Source organism: Rhinolophus sinicus, linkage group LG11 (assembly GCF_036562045.2).
Source record: "Rhinolophus sinicus isolate RSC01 linkage group LG11, ASM3656204v1, whole genome shotgun sequence".
Taxonomy (NCBI): Eukaryota; Metazoa; Chordata; class Mammalia; order Chiroptera; family Rhinolophidae; genus Rhinolophus; species Rhinolophus sinicus.
The window spans coordinates 62333411-62349372 of NC_133760.1; the positions used below are offsets into that span (position 1 = coordinate 62333411).

At 42.0% G+C, this 15962-nt stretch overlaps 1 protein-coding gene across 1 annotated transcript; it reads right to left on the bottom strand.

Moving 5' to 3' along the window:
* Window positions 1–1368: 1368 nt before the first annotated feature.
* Window positions 1369–14579, bottom strand: STMP1 (short transmembrane mitochondrial protein 1). The gene is made up of 4 exons (XM_019750689.2): window positions 14521–14579; window positions 13419–13614; window positions 4184–4237; window positions 1369–3269 (listed from the first exon to the last, which is right to left on the bottom strand). Exons 1-4 carry the CDS (start codon window positions 14577–14579, stop codon window positions 3195–3197), a joined length of 384 nt encoding a protein of 127 aa, XP_019606248.2. The 3' UTR covers window positions 1369–3194.
* Window positions 14580–15962: the final 1383 nt, after the last annotated feature.

Below are 15962 nucleotides of genomic sequence, written 5' to 3' on the forward strand. Positions count from 1 at the left end.
TCATTTGCTCCAGGACAGTATACAGTATTCCTTCAGGAGGAGTAACAGAAAAAGCATTAAACACGGAGACCTCAGCAGAAAAACAAACACTCCATTGTGTCCAGGGAGTGAACTGCTTAGAGGAAATGAGAACATTATGCATGTTATACGTAAGTTCTAGGAACCCATATGCACAGACAACTAGAAAAACCACACACAGTCACTTTCTCTATAGTCACACAAATGAAAACTGTGTGAATGAGTTAGGAAAACAATGAAATAAAGTTGTTCCTTTAAATCAGAAGCTGGTAACTGCTTAACAGCATAAAACAAAGTCAGAAGGAAAGTCTAAGGACATCAACTGGTAACTAAAATACATAAAGTAACAAACTACAGCCTGTTTTGATGATTTTAAATAAGATGGTTTTGGTTTTTTCTCTCCTTGTTTGAGAAGGTTATAGTTTAAGGATAAGCTTTTCAAGTTCAATGTGTTTATTAGGTTCCCAACATCAATCCTGAAGTCTTATTTTTCACATATGAATAACCTTCAGCAGTATTTTGAGTAACCTTTCTTTTATTCAAGTATGGCGGTAAGTTTTCTTAAATCACGTCAACAGAAGTTTTCAAACATTTTTTAAAAGAAAGGTACGTCTTGCGGTGATTCTTCCCATCCCTCCATTGGTTTGTGAGGGGAGGGTCCCTACGAAACTCACAGGGAAAGGAACTCTCAGTGGCATGATGACAATCGCTGCAACCCCCATCCACAACTACCCCCTAAAACTGCTGGTTCTGGGTTCCTTCTGCATCTCAGTGAAGATCTTGCCTGGGAACTCCGGGCCCCTTACCACTGCTGCAAGAACCTAAAACAAGTGACCAGTGCCCACTAAGGCAGGTAGCAGTGTACCAGGCAAAGGTGACGGAGAATGGATTGGATGGCTCCTCTCATAGACATGATTCGATAGTGAGGTTAAGTGTCACTCCTGAGGAAACCCTCAGGCCACATGAACTTTGTTTACAAGGTATGATACAGAAAGACCTGATCTCCTAACACCTCAGTGACCTTCTTCCCCCAAGGAGCCACTGGGAGACCACACACAAATAACAATGCTACCATGACGGGTAACAAGGGAAACCTAAGCTTGTAGCATTTTGAACACCCTCAAGGGGGGTAAACCTTTCTCCTTCAGGGTGGTATCCTTCTGTTACTAACAATTCAGTCATTTAAGATCAAATCTCGTGAGCCAGGTTGCATGATAAAAGTAGACACTGTAGATTTTCATCAACAACCAAGAGAGTGACCACAGAATAATTACACATTTTGCAAGGTTCATAAACTGGTTCCAAAAGTGACTGCAGAGAAACACAAGTATTCTCATCAAAAGCAGCATGTTTGGACTGAGATCTACTATTTATTGGGCAAATTTGCAAAGCACTTTTCAACACATCACATACATTATGTCAATTATTTCTCATGGGAGCCCTATGAGGTAGGCATTGCGTCCAGCTCTTAGACAATACAGCAGTTTCAGAAAAATAAGCCATCGGCCTATGATCACACCGCTAGGGAGATGCCGAACCATAATCTGATGCTAACTTGTCCCACACACCAGGATAAACCGACAGGGACAAAACTCTCCATGTGTGAGAGATCCATGCTTTCAAAGAGAAGCAGAATCACTTCATTTTATAATCACATGTAGTATTAGTGTCATCGCTGTCTGACAAAAGGTGTCTCTAAATAATTCTTCCAGTTTCCTGATTCTGCTCAAGTCTTCAGAAATGGCATTCTCAGTGAAGCTGCCCAAGCTCTCTGAAACAAAACATGCAATGAAATGGGACTTCCCCTATAATTAGTGCAAATTACACTTTGGAAACTTTAGTTTACAGCTATACCTTGCAGAGACACATCCAATAACATTAGGTTCAAGGATATCACTATAACAGCAGGAGACAGGAAACATCAGGAACTCATTAAGTAAATTACGGTGTATTCATTCAGTAGAATCTTATGCAGCCAAAAAAGGAAAAAGTTTCCTTGCTCCTTACATACCTTTTTCCATTAAAAAAAAAAAAAAAAAAAAAAAAGACCGGGGCCAACTCTGTATAATTTGTTATCGTTTGTGTAAAAACACCTTGCACATGTTTATTTAGCACAGAATCTTTCTCAAAAGTCTACAGTAAACTGCTGACAGTGCCTGCCTCCAGAAAGATGAACTCAGAGCTAGGGGTAGGAGAGGCCCTTTGTTCTAAATCACTTTTGTATCTTGACCCATGGGACAAGTGATGTATTCAAACATTTTTGTTTAATTTTAGAAAATGGACTACTGATTATACATTTGACAAATTACAGCAGTAATTTCTAATTGCAGAAGAAAAACAAAACGTTTTCTTTGGAGAACCACTATAAAGTTGTAAGGTACATTTTTTTAACATAAAAAGGCATAAAATTTCATTTATAGACTATTTGTCATTTACCCATCATGTAATGTCAAATGTACCTGTAATCCCTTAAAATAAGTATGATTCTTTTCAGGTAAAAGCCACATTAAATACATCATTAAGGAAACACAAGCATACTAAACTCTGAATTCTACTGAGGACAAAGGCCATTATTTTATGTGTTTAATTCTCCAGCTCCTGACGGGGTTCTCAGAATAGTTTCTCAGTTAATGAGCAGCAAATTGATTTGTTGTTTAAATTGGCAACTATGGAGTTATATATGTCAGTTATACTGACAACAGTGTAAAACAAAAGGATAATTCACCAAAAACTGGCTTCTAGATTTTAATTTTAATTACCTTGAAACAACATAATTTGATACCAAATGTTTAAACACCCATTATAATTGCTAAACTGAAATCAGCATTATTTATATCTGATCAGCTATACAAAACTCATCGGTTTGTCTTTTGAAAAAAGGCAGTAAGAAATCCCAAAGAATAAGGGAGAGACGGCTAATTAAAGGTCATGTTTACTAATCTAGCACCATAATTCCAGTCTTAGGACCTCTCAAGCGGCTGGAAGGAGGAAGGGAAGAGGGGAGGATGTTAGAAAAGTCAGAACAGTTCTTAACTTGTGGCCCCATTTGCGCTCTAAGGCAACGCAGGTCTGAGACTGGACAGAAACACAAGAGCTTTTGGTTGGGATGGTAAAGGAGGCCCCGAGCAGAGCAGACTCAGCATACGGGTATCCTGGAGGCAGTGCTGGAGGTGGACTCATGAGCTAGGGGGTTTCTTCTTAGCATCCAAGTCTTTTTTAATGTCTTCAAGTTTTTTAGCCAGGTTTGGTATCTTTAAAGAGAAAAGAGATGATTATCATATTGCATCTAGCGAATCAATATTCTTTTACTTCTCTTCCTCCACAGATAAATGGTGGTTGTACAAGTTTTTATTTTCCTCTGAAAGAGACCTGCTAAATAGTGGCGTTTCTTAGCCTCGTAACTGCGTTAAGAAGGATCTCAGAAGTTGTAAGTTAAATGCTCCCTCCCTGAAAGCAAGACCCCGACTTCGACTTTTTTATACACCCACTTAGCCCCTCAATTCAGTGCCAAGCAGAAGTTGTCCATATAAACAATAAATGGGATATAAGTTAACAAAGCCCCTGCCTAGGAAACCGTATGACTCAAGTGACAGTGGGAATTCCCTTTGTCACAGTAAAAGCTTTACTACAAAAGTTAGTATCATGGTTCCCGTTCTTGTCTCTTTAAAACAAGCATTACCTTTCCAGAATCCCATTGATGGTTTTCTGCTTCCTCATCTCTAAAGTGAGGCTAATAAAACTCCCCACTTCACAAAACTGTCCTCCTTGAATGTGCTAGACCACCCACAAGATTCTCAGTCACCTCTTCTAATGGGCAGGAGGACTGAGAAGATTACCCAATTAATCTTTAAATTCTCACTTATCACATGATTTGCCACAGAAATGTAAGAATATAACACAACTCTGGGCTAACACAGCCCAGGATCACCGTAAGACCATCTAAAGTGGTGGGATTTTGCCCTCTTGTGGTGATAAGAAGGACAGGTGCTTCTGTGACTGCCATTACTCTTTTTTCAAACAATGGAAAATATCTCTACAAAATTCAGTCCTTTTCCCTCAGATCTATGGACCCCTTCTAAGCTGGAAGGCATAGCTTACATCAACCAAGACCAGTCACTACAATCAGTTACAAGGAATCACGGAGGACGTGGATACGGTCACTTACGTCATAATTCTGAGCCAGATACATTCCAACCAGGTTGCCAAAAGTAAATCCAAGCTGAAAGAATAGAACAGGAAGAGTTATACTGAGTTCTGTGCCATCTGACACCAAACCAGACTACACAGATACTATTCTCCTATGGAGCTCGGGATAGTTAGAAGACCGCAGGGTCCAGTCTAGGGCTGGACAGTGCACAGTGTGAAATTCACAGCTTGCTTCTATAAATAGATAAATAAACAAATAGAACTATCCCCCCAAAAGGTTAAAGAGAATACCAAAAGAATAAATGGTAGCATTGAACAAATCTACCCTAAATTATCCTTGTCCCCTCACAACCCCCATGAATACCTGACTGTAAGTTCTAGAAACCCAAGCCAAACTTCTGATTTTTATTGTTACAAGCTGCAATTATTTTTCTTTCTTTGGTTATGAGCATTGTTCTTCCTTGCGACATCAAATAAAAAGAATTCAATTTTAAAGTGTTCAGTGAAATCACAGGATCTTAGATAATGAAGGAACTTTCACAGTTCCATCTCTTCATAGTTCAAGAACGTGAGACCCAGGAGAGTGAAGTGACTTGCCAGTCATTCACAACGAGGAACACAGGACAAATCAGATACAGACACACGCTCCAAAACTAAAATCTATGATGACAAGAGGAAATTATGACAAGCACCCAGAGAGCATATGGCTTGGCACTCTGCCATGGGCGGAGTCTAACAAGCAAGACACTTAAGACCTGCAGGGAACACAGGGCCCCTGACCAGCTCTTACTCAGTGATAAGAGAGGCACACATTTTAGAGAACTATGTTCATCCCACTGGTGACTATTCTCCCAAACAAAACTGTTGCACGAAAATTTAAAGCACTCCTTTCACGCCAAGAAAGCCAACACTCATTAAGCTTTGCCTTTTAATGGGGATCCCTGGGATTAAAATTCCCTGGGATTTTCTTCCCCAATAATTGATAATCTCCAACTGGACACCTAATTTCATAAATTCAAACTGGCATCTGACTTTTTTCATCATTTTCTTTAATCAGTGTTGTGCCTCTTCAATACACAGCAGAGGTTAATGCAGAAACACAAAGTGTGGCCGTCATACGTGGAGGGGTCTAACCGTGTCTTCCTGTTGGAAATGCATATGGGGAATAGACCACAGCTGGGTCTTTCCTACGCTTTAAGCTAATGAAGCTTTAAACACCAAAAGCACAATTTAAATTGGTTTGTTGTTAAAAATTGAAAAGCATAAAAGAGGCTATCTAATCTCTAATCATAGACCACTTTCTGATCATTTGATTGATCAGATACATCTTGTGAAATAGTATTTTATACTACTCAAAGTGGCACTATAAAGCAAAATGACTTTTTTTTCACTCCTATAGGTTGAAACCAGGTAGACAGAGGTTTTCTAAATCCAGAAAGGGTATTAAGTTTGCTTAAAAGAAATCAACTGAGAATTGTTATCTCTAACACCAAAAAAACCCAAAAAACATGCTGTTGAAAAATTTCAAGAAAAATAAACTAGAGTTTTGAGTCTACCATTATCTAACTGGGTATCTATAGGAAAGACACTTAACCTCTTAGGAGGTTTGCTGGAATTTCCTGATTTATAAAAACATTACACTAACAAAAGTTCCTTCCAGCTACAACATTCTAGGATTCCTGGTCCTTACCATGGTATCTCAAAATAAATAGGGTATATCTAATGTGGCTGCATTTTGGCAACTTCAAACATCAAGGTGCATAAAAATATGGCAGTTATTTTAAAACACAAAACAAAACAAAAACCATGGGTTTCTAGACAAGTCATATCCAATTCCCGTTTCAGACTACTGCCAGGTCTACCAATGGGTACTGTGAAATTAAGTACACAACATAAGATAAATGTTGCACATTGTTGGGAAAAATGCATGAAGTGCGAAAAGCATTTATATGTTGTTCATGGAATGCGCCATAGGCAAGTTCAGACAGAAAGAAATTAAATATCTCAGAAAGTAAAATCTAAATCTGGGGAACGGTGCCTCATTAGTCTGAGAAGTTAGCCTGGAGCCAGACTGATGGTCTTGAATGACGCTGAAACCTCCCTGCAGGCCAAGAATGCTTAACTTCTTCCAGGCCAAGACCTGGAAGCCTCATCAGCAGTCCATTCAGATGGCTGGATGCTATCCCCATGTCCCTCTCCATAGCACATAGGTCCCCCCATAGTATTCCCTGGAGAGAAGGTGGCAAGCAAATGTGAATGAATTGTTTTTCTTCTTAAAAGTCAATGAAGGCAATGGAATAAAATGGAGGGTCCAGGAATAAGCCTTTACATTCATGGTCAAGTGATTTTTCCACAAGGGCTCTAAGACATTCAATAGGGAAAGACTGTTCTACATTCACTTTCATGGCAATAAGCCAGAGTGAATACTACCTGCCAGATCTGAAATATGATTCATCAAATCACATTTTCAAAAAGTACACACCCGAACCCATGTTATGACAGAGAATCTGAACCGTCTTATATTTACTGACAAGGGCTTAAGAAATCTAAAAATAATCTCATTTAATTTACAAATGTAGCCACAACTAGCATTCAAAAGGATATCTAAGAAAGTTTTATGGTCTCAGGTGAGAAAAGCTACACACTGACATGAAAACCAAAAGTACACATTACCTAACATTAATAAGAGAAATACTCATAATTTTATTTCTCAATTTTACTTTCAGCTACAGAAGCTGTCAGAAGAGGAGGCAGGAAAAAAAATTGACCCCTTTTTGTGTCTGTCTTCAACCACTTCAGATTTGGTGTGGAGAACATTACCAGATGTGTTTAACAACTGCTTCAAGTAATAATAAAACCCACATTCTGTACATTAAAACAAAAATCTGCTGAGGATATAATCTACGAAGTCTGACAATTAAGTTCGCAAACTTGCCACTGTGCGCTGACGTTGGCAGCACTGTATAAACAGCTCGGTGAGGGTTTATATTAACCTTGGGATATCAGTGTCTCACAGCTGTGTTTCTGTGGACGTGTGGCAGTGTCTTACTGAGTGGCGTTCATTATTATTGTTGCGTGTTTTTGTGTGCCATTGAGGGAATGGCTGAGCTTGGATAAGAGCAATGAACAAACACAAAATTCCTTGTTAAGCTTGGCAAGAGTGGAAGTGAAATCAGGGACATGCTAGTCCAAGTTTATGGGGATAATGCCATGAAGAAAACGGCAGTGCACAAATGGATTAAACCTTTTTCGGAGAGGAGGGAACGTGTCACTGATAAAGGGAGGTCAGGGCAGCCAGTAATGAGCAGAACTGATGAAAACATTGCAAAAATTTGTTGCACTGTGTGTCATAATTGTCGGCTGACTGTGAGAAGCATAGCAGATCAAGTAAACATTGAGAAACAGTTAAGAAAATCTTAACTGAAAATCTTGGCGTGAGAAAAGTGTGCAAAAATAGTTCTGAAGCAGCTCACCGATGAACAAAAGCAAAGAAGAATCGAAGTTTGCCAAGACCATTTGGAGACACAAGATGATGTTCTGGGCCGTGTTATCACTGGTGATGAAACATGGGTGTACCAATATGACCCTGAAACAAAGCGTCACAGTGCACAATGGGAGTCAGCCAATTCTCCATGACCAGAAAAGTTCCGTCAGTCCAAATCAAGAGTCAAAACTATGTTGCTAACCTTTTCTGATATCAGAGGGCTTATTCATTATGAATTTGTACCAACTGGACAAACAGTTAACCAACTTTATTATTTGGAAGTGCTGAAAAGGCTGCGTGAAAAAGTTAGATGAAAACTACCTGAACTTTTCGCCAACAATTCATTGCTCCTGCATCACGACAATGCACCAGCTCACACCGCACTGTCTGTGAGGGAGTTTTTAGCCAGTAAACAAAGAACTGTATTGGAACACCCTCCCTACTCACCTGGTCTGGCCCCCCAATGACTTCTTTCTTTACCAGAAGATCAAGGAAATATTGAAAGGAAGGCATTTTGATGACATTCAGGACATTAAGGGTAATACGACGACAGCTCTGATGGCCATTCCAGGAAAAGTTCAAAAATTGGTTTGAAGGGTGAACTAGGCACTGGCATTGGTGCATAGCTTCCCAAGGGGAGTACTTTGAAGGTGAGTATTGTGATATTCAGCAATGAGGTATGCAGCACGTTTTCTAGGATGAGTTCGCAAACTTAATTGTCAGACCTCGTATATCCTCTCTTCTACCACCACAGAGAAGCACATTTTTTAAGATGTAAGCTAGGTTTTATATTCAATAATTTTCCTTTGAGAATGAAGAGAGAAAAAAAACCTCTTAATTCTTTACTGAACCAAAAAATTAAATAAGGACATTCATGAAAAAGTTAGCCAGTAACACTCCAGAATGAGGTACGCCAGGTAGAACTGGTTTGCCTGTTTTCAAAGCTGATTCAATTATTCAAATACCTTATGAATATCTGAGAGTGATAATCAGGCAAAAGAGGGATATCTAATTAAATCAATGAAGTCAATCACAGAATATTAACTAAGTGCCATGTCCTTGAGAAATCAAAGTATAAGGTATGTAGCTTCCTCCCATGGAATTTATGATCTACTCTAGAAAGACAAGACTAAAATACGAGAAAGTGCAGTCAACAAAACACAGCACGTCATCAAAAATGATGGTCTGAATGGGCCGCACAGTTTAAGTGCTTTATGTTACAAAGCTAATGTAATTCATATTGACATAAAGGAGAAAAATCATATGATCACCAGATAGGGAAAGAGCATGATAAAAGTCAAGAGCCAAATCACAATAAAAACTCTTAAACTAGAAATAGAAGAGAATTTCCGTAACCTGTTTAGAAAATATCAGAAACACAAACATTATACTAAAACCTGAGAAGATTTTTACTGAATCTACATAAATCTAGAGTAGATCATAATCAAAGGTAGAATATCCACTCTCACTACTTCTACCGGAAATCCTAGCTTGGAGGGGCGGAGGGGAGTAAAAACTGGAAAGAACACAAACTTATTTTTGCCTTCACAGTATTGTCTCCCCTGATTGACTTCCAAGTGAATCTACAGACAAACTTCTGGCGCTAACTGATAGGAAAGATTGTTAAATACAAAATCAATACAACAAAATAATTTGCATTTCTATACATCAGCAACAACTAACTTGAAAATGTAATTTTGAAAAGGAAGCCACTCACAGTAACAAAAAGTACCTAGAAATAAATATAACAAACAGGGGGCAAGACTATTACTTAGAAGATTAAAAAAAAGAAAAAATGATGAAAGACATGTACAACCTAAATAAATGGGGAGATGATAACAGTGTGAAGATTTCAGGACTTTAAAGTCATCAGGAAGGCTCTGGAAACAAGATGGGAGCTGGTCCATTACAAGAGTTGGGAAGGCAAAAAGGAGGATTTAAAAAAAAACGTGGCAAGATATGAAGGCAAGAAGGTCCACAGGTTGGTATGGATCAGAGCAATTAGCCTAGTCAATTGAAAACAGAGGATGTATGTTTGAAGGGCAGTGAGAAAGCAAAATGGGGCTAGATTAGCAAATCTTGCAAATCAAGTAGAAGTGATTACGATTTGACGTGGAAGGACCCAGGGACCGCTGAGAGTTTCTGAGTGTGTGAATAAGGCCAATTCTGGATGATCACTTTGGCAGCTGCAAGAGAGGGCAGAACCAAAGGCACTGGGGGAGACATACACAGAACGAAAGGCAACCTTGCTTTTTTCTATGGCTCATCAGACCATATCAGGAGTGGCATGTTTTAAAAAGAATTCAAAAACTAGGATATTCAGAGAGGGGTAACCAGCAGGAACCGGAAATCATTAAGAATGGGGGGGAAGAAACAGAGATGTTTAGCCTAAAGAAGAGACTGGTGGAGTGGGGGATAGAGAGAAGTACCAAGACAATGCTCTTCAAATACGTAAAGGGTTGTCACATGGACTGGAACTGCTCTTTAACATCAAGGAGTAGAACTGGGTAAAGAGACAGAGCAAAACTGAAAGCGATGACCTGAGACCAGTGAACCTGTGGTACCTGGAGGTGACCCAACGTAAGCGGGATGCCCTTAGTAGCGGAGACTAAAGCCTCAACACGTTGGCTGGACAAGAGAACCTAAAATAACACTTCCAACCCAAAACTGACACTTCCACACCAGCGAGGCCAGTGTAGCTCGTCCAAGGGTGGAGTAAAATAGACCTGCTCTGCGAACTTGGCAGTGGGAACACAGACACCTTTCACAAGGTGAGCAATGGAAGACTCGATGGCTTGTAACAACAGCTACCTTGCTAAGTGCTTGCCGTATGCAAGGCAGCCTTCTAACTTCTTTTCATGAGTTACCTCAGGCTCTTCCCAACCTTATAAAGCAGGTACAATTACTGCCCAGGTGATGTGGAGGAAACTGAGGCACAGCAGTTCCGTAACGTGCCCAAGATTATATAGTGCATAAATATATGTACCAGACATAGCTAAACGGCATGGAGAATGAAGGAGAGAAATAGATAAAAGATTAGGTCAATATTTCAAATTTCTGAAAGGCAGGACTGTGGAGCAAAGAAAGAGGCTGGGTGTGGGGCATGCGTTGCAGGGTGGGGAAGAGGTAATGAGTCCAGACGTGTTGCGTCTGAGATCCTGGATATGACAAGAGATGCCCAGTCGGCAGCTGACGACAGGGAACTGGAACTTAGAGAAAAGGATTCAAGGTAGTTTTGGAAGATGTCAGTGAAGAGGGGGACCTGCCAAGGGTGGGGTGGAGAGAAGAGCAGAGAGTCAAGGACTGAGCCTGGAGAAACACCCAGTAACCAGAAGGGAAAAGTAGCTGGTACAAACAGAGGAGATTAGATAGGGCCGCTTCCCAACTGGTGCACCGAGACACTGATCCCCCGGGCCTTGGAGGGCCAGCACCACAGCCGGTCACCTTCACTCTGTGCAGGTTCTTCCATAAAAATAAATCCGTGAGTTGTAATGGGAAAGAATGTCGGGACGGACTGAGACGGTGGGATCCACGAGCCAAAGGAGGAGGGACTGAAGAGGAGACGACTAAGAGTACCAAGCGCTGCCACTTTAAGAGGTAAGAAGGCAACACAACCACAGGCAGCGTACACAAAGCCTCCAGCAGTGTCAGGGGAGGCCTCCCTTTAAAAGCTCCACAAGTTTCCTTACAACAACTGTAGCTCAACCATATACCACAATTAAGAAGCCACTGCGCTGAAAGGAAGGGGGAAAGCAGCAGCGGGACACAGGGACAAGTTTTCAAGATTGCGATGACGGGCAAATATTTCAACCCAAGGAGGAATGAACAATTTATAAGCAACTCGATCCGGCGCTGTGGCTTTCAAATAGTGTTCCAGGAACACTGTAGGAAACATGCTGGAGAGTTCCAAATGTGTGATGACAGTGCACGTTTAACCCATGATGGTTCCATCACTGCCAAAACTCTTCCCTTCACCTACGCTTCTGAGGGTCAACTAATCTCCATTTCTGAGAAGGAACGAAATCAGAATTACTGATACCGTGTAGAAGAGAAATGGAACAATATCTGGGTCCTTTCGAGGGGTCCCGCTTTAAGTACTTTAACGTATAGACTCATTTTTTCATCCTCACAACAAAACCATGAGGTACGTCCCATTGTCAGAATGTGGGAACTGAAGCAAAGAGAATGTACATAACCTGCCCATGTTCCCACAGCTGAAAAATGATGACTAGGGTGCAAACCCAGCAGTCTGACCTCATAAACACTAGGGCATGAAGGCTGGTCACAGGTTAAAAGCTGGAGATCTTAGGGATCGTCTCCTTCAAACCCACTGTTTTAGCAAAGAAACGGCTAAAAGCAAAGAGAAAGACTTGCCCAAGTCCGTAGAGTTAGCAAATCACTGGACAGAGTTAGAATCAAGGCAAAAAGTGATACCATCCCGTTCTTTCAACAGGCGCAGTGAGGAGGTGGGAGAACAGGGAGAGCAAGAGAATATCCATGTTCCAGTCACTTCTGAGCTCGGAATTTCATGAATGGTTCCAAGCAGCTCTTCTTAAATGCCAAGAATTCTGAATTCTCGAATCAGCCACATCCATGTTTATCCACAGCAAAACTTTATTCCAGAACCAAATACACTCTGTCTGCAAAAGCACTTACCAAGTTAAGTATAATTGAATGATGGCCTCCCACTTTACCAATGAGCTACAGCAGGAGACAGATGCTCAATTCTATCACCTTATATATACTTTGGGGCAAACTGATACTGTTTTCAAACTGAGTGTTCCCTACAACGAAGGCACAGTCATTATTTCTGTGACTCCTAACCGAACACCACGTTAGAAAATTAAAAGTCAATGACCATCTCGAAGAGGACAGAGGGGGCGTTTTCCCCCCAGTCTCTTCGAGAAAGAATCTAACATTTGAGAAAACATCTCATCCCGACCAGATCTCCACTGACCACCTGGAGGACGTTAGAATACCTGCCTCTTCCCACAGTAAAGCATCCAGTTTTGATGGCACAGCAACGTGAAAGAAAGACCTTCACTGGGAAATGTGACTGGCAAGACCTCCCGACACCTCCACCAGGGAATCTGAAATACACTGAGCTGTGCCACAAAACCGGTTTTTAACCGAAATCAAGAGCCTTGAGAATTTGTTGACTCATGGTAACACCCATTTTGCCCCCCACAATGAGCATTTTGGGAAAAGTACGTGTAAACCAGGGTCTGTCTCACGCCAGCAGCCAGCCATCCTCAAAGTCTGGAAGCTACGAAAGGTCTGACGAGGGCTCCTGAGCCTCCAACCCTGACTCTGCGTTTCTGGGCCTCGCGAGGTGGCTCATTTATAGAGTTTATTCCTGGCCGTCCCCGCCCTCCTACGTTCTCAGAAGCGCCAACCAGCCGGGCTCTAAGTCAGGGGATGGGGTAGTGTCCGTGTCGGGGCAGGAGAGGGGACGGTGACGAAGTCATGAAGGACCCAAACGCTTTCACGCGAGGTTTACACAAGGGACGCAGGGCACGACACGCAGTCGGCAGCTCTGAAAATGCATCCTCTGGCGGACTCCTCCAAGTTTTAGGGACTTGAACGGCTGCAGAAAAATACTGGGAACGGGTCTGCGCGAGGCAGGAACCAAACCCCGCAGCCCACCCCGAAAGGCTGAGGGCAGGCACGGGGGCTGCGGGGCCCCCGACCCAGGACGGCACGGCGGGGTCCGGAGGCTCCGGCGGCCCCGAGCCCAGCCCCCGGCCCGCTTCTCCGTAGCTCCACTCACCAGGAACTGGATCATGATGTCGGCGAGGGAGCGAAGGGCGGTAGATGCTCCTTGGGCCGTTCCTACCCAGCCTCCCCAGGCGCGAGGGGCAGCACCCGCCGTCGGCTTCCGGGTCACGCCCCGCCCCGCCCCGCCCCGCCCTCCTCGTCTCCGCCGGAAGCCTCTAGCGGCGTCCGGCTCCCCCTGGCGGAGCGCCCTGGAATTACCACCTGAATTGCTTAGGTAGTTAAGAGGGAGGCCTTTGGAGTCTGGCCCAGCTGGGTCAAATTCATGACTGCCTTGTGCTTCCTGGCAGCCATGAACAAGCTACTTAACCGCTCTGAAGTTCGCTTTCCTTCTCTGTAAATGGGGCTAACAGCAGCTCCCTTGTTGAATTGTTGCAGGGATCAAATGAGACAACGTGAGGGATCAATAATTGCTTGTCATGTGCGCGTCCTGGCTCCACACACAGCTAGGCCCTCATACTGTGGGCCACCACCTGCTCCTGGTCGTCACATCCCTTGACAACCTCCATCAACGCACATACTTGCAAAGCCAGACACCCTTTCTCTTTACACTCAGCCTTCTGAACTCACCCTTACCTGCTGTAGTGAGTAGAACTGTGGTTCCAAATAATAATACCCAAATCATATGAGCTAAACCCTATGGGATCTTTATTATAAAGATCAAATGGACAACGAGGGAGCACAGGAAAGCTATCAGGAATTTAAGCAGCATTTTCTCTTCATTTCTGCTTTTTTTCTCCGTGTGCCTGCTTCATTGTTCTCTTTGCCATCCAGTTTTTCTTCTGATTTCCAGAATATGACCACTGTAACTTACTCATTAAATGATGTAACCAGTAGAAAGATTGGACCCCTCTTTCCTCACTATTTTTAAATAGCTAGGAAAGGAATGCTGATTAGTCAAGTGGTGTCAGATGCCCCGCTATCAATTACAACCAGAAGGGGCGGGGTCTCTTTGAATTAAAATGCCTGCCAAGAGGGAGGACGTCTCGCTGGTAGATGGTTATAATACATTCTACTTTCCAACATGTCTAGATGAAAACTTGACTCAGTCAAGTGTTGACCAGTGCTTCTCAAACTTTAATGTGCACTCAGATCACCTAGGGATCTTGCTGAACGGCGGGTTCCGATTCAGTATATCTGAGTTGGGGCCTGCCATTATCCATTTCTATTAAGCTTCCAACTGATGCAATTACTGGTGGTCTGTGGAGCACACCTTAAGTTGCAAGATGCCGGACTGTGTGCTCCACGAGGGTGAGGACTTCATCTATTCGATTCACAACGTCATCCCCAGTGCCCAGCAGGTGCCTGGCACAGCCTCTGAACACTAAATATTTATTGAAGTTCCTTGAATAAAACCTTATTCCCTTTCTTACAGATAAAGCCATGAATGAAGCCTGGCTGTTCCGCTAAGGTCTTTTCAAAGGCTCTTTCTCCCATACCCCCAAACAACCACAAGGCATGGAAAAGGCAGAATTCTTGCTACTTGGAGATTATTAGGGAAATGCCTATTAATCTTAAAAACACCTTTAAGATTCATGTCTTTCCTTTACCCCTTTATGGTGCCTTAAGCTACTAACTTCCTAAGCAGTCCCCTCATTTTTGTTGTTGTTGTTATTGCCATTTTATTATTCATATTTTGTATCTTTTTCTTTGTTTAATTTTTCAATTACAGTTAACATCCAATATTATTTTATATTAGTTTCAGGTGTACAGCTTAGTGGTTTGGCATCTGACAGCCTTTCTTTCAGCCCCAAGCTATCACAATCATGGGTGACTTCGAAGGCTCTATACTTATTTTCCAGAATCCTTACTTCCGATGTGACCTTCATCCTAACACCACTTCAGCAATCCACTACCACGTTCATACACCACACTTTGCTGTCTGCTAGACTTGCTCCATCTGTGAAGTATTATATTCCCAAATCCTACTTCCTGTCCCATAAAATTTTTTACCTTAGCCAGATCTCCACTTTCTCAGCTGTTCCATATGCTCACAGCTGAGCTTCCTCTGGCTTCACTCCTTTTCTCTCTGGTCTAAACCTCAAGAAACCAGAACTTCAATGAAGGATCATTAGCCTCAATTCTCTTATCCACTTCCTTCTATGATACTTGCCTTTTAAAATTCTAATTCTTAATCAATCTGCCTTTTTCACTCCTACACCAGCGAGTCTAAACATCAAAGAGAGAAAAGATGGCTCATTCAGCAAATGATATTGATATTCACTAGTATTTTTTCCACCTGGAAAAATAATAATGTTGAGACCTGACCTCACACTTTACATATAGATAAGGTACAGATCAATAACAACTTAAATAAAAAAAAAAGAAAAAGAAATTTCCATTTTTCTCCAGTTTGGCAAAAATCAAACTGTATTGGAAAGAATCAGAAAACAGGCGCAGCTATACGGTATTGATATGGATACCAATTACTAAAATTTCTTTGGAGGGGAATTTGGCCAAAATTATCATAAGTTTAAATGAGCATACCCTTTGTCTCTGCAATTGCATTAAGCTGTGTGTGCTCAAAAATACTTGTTGT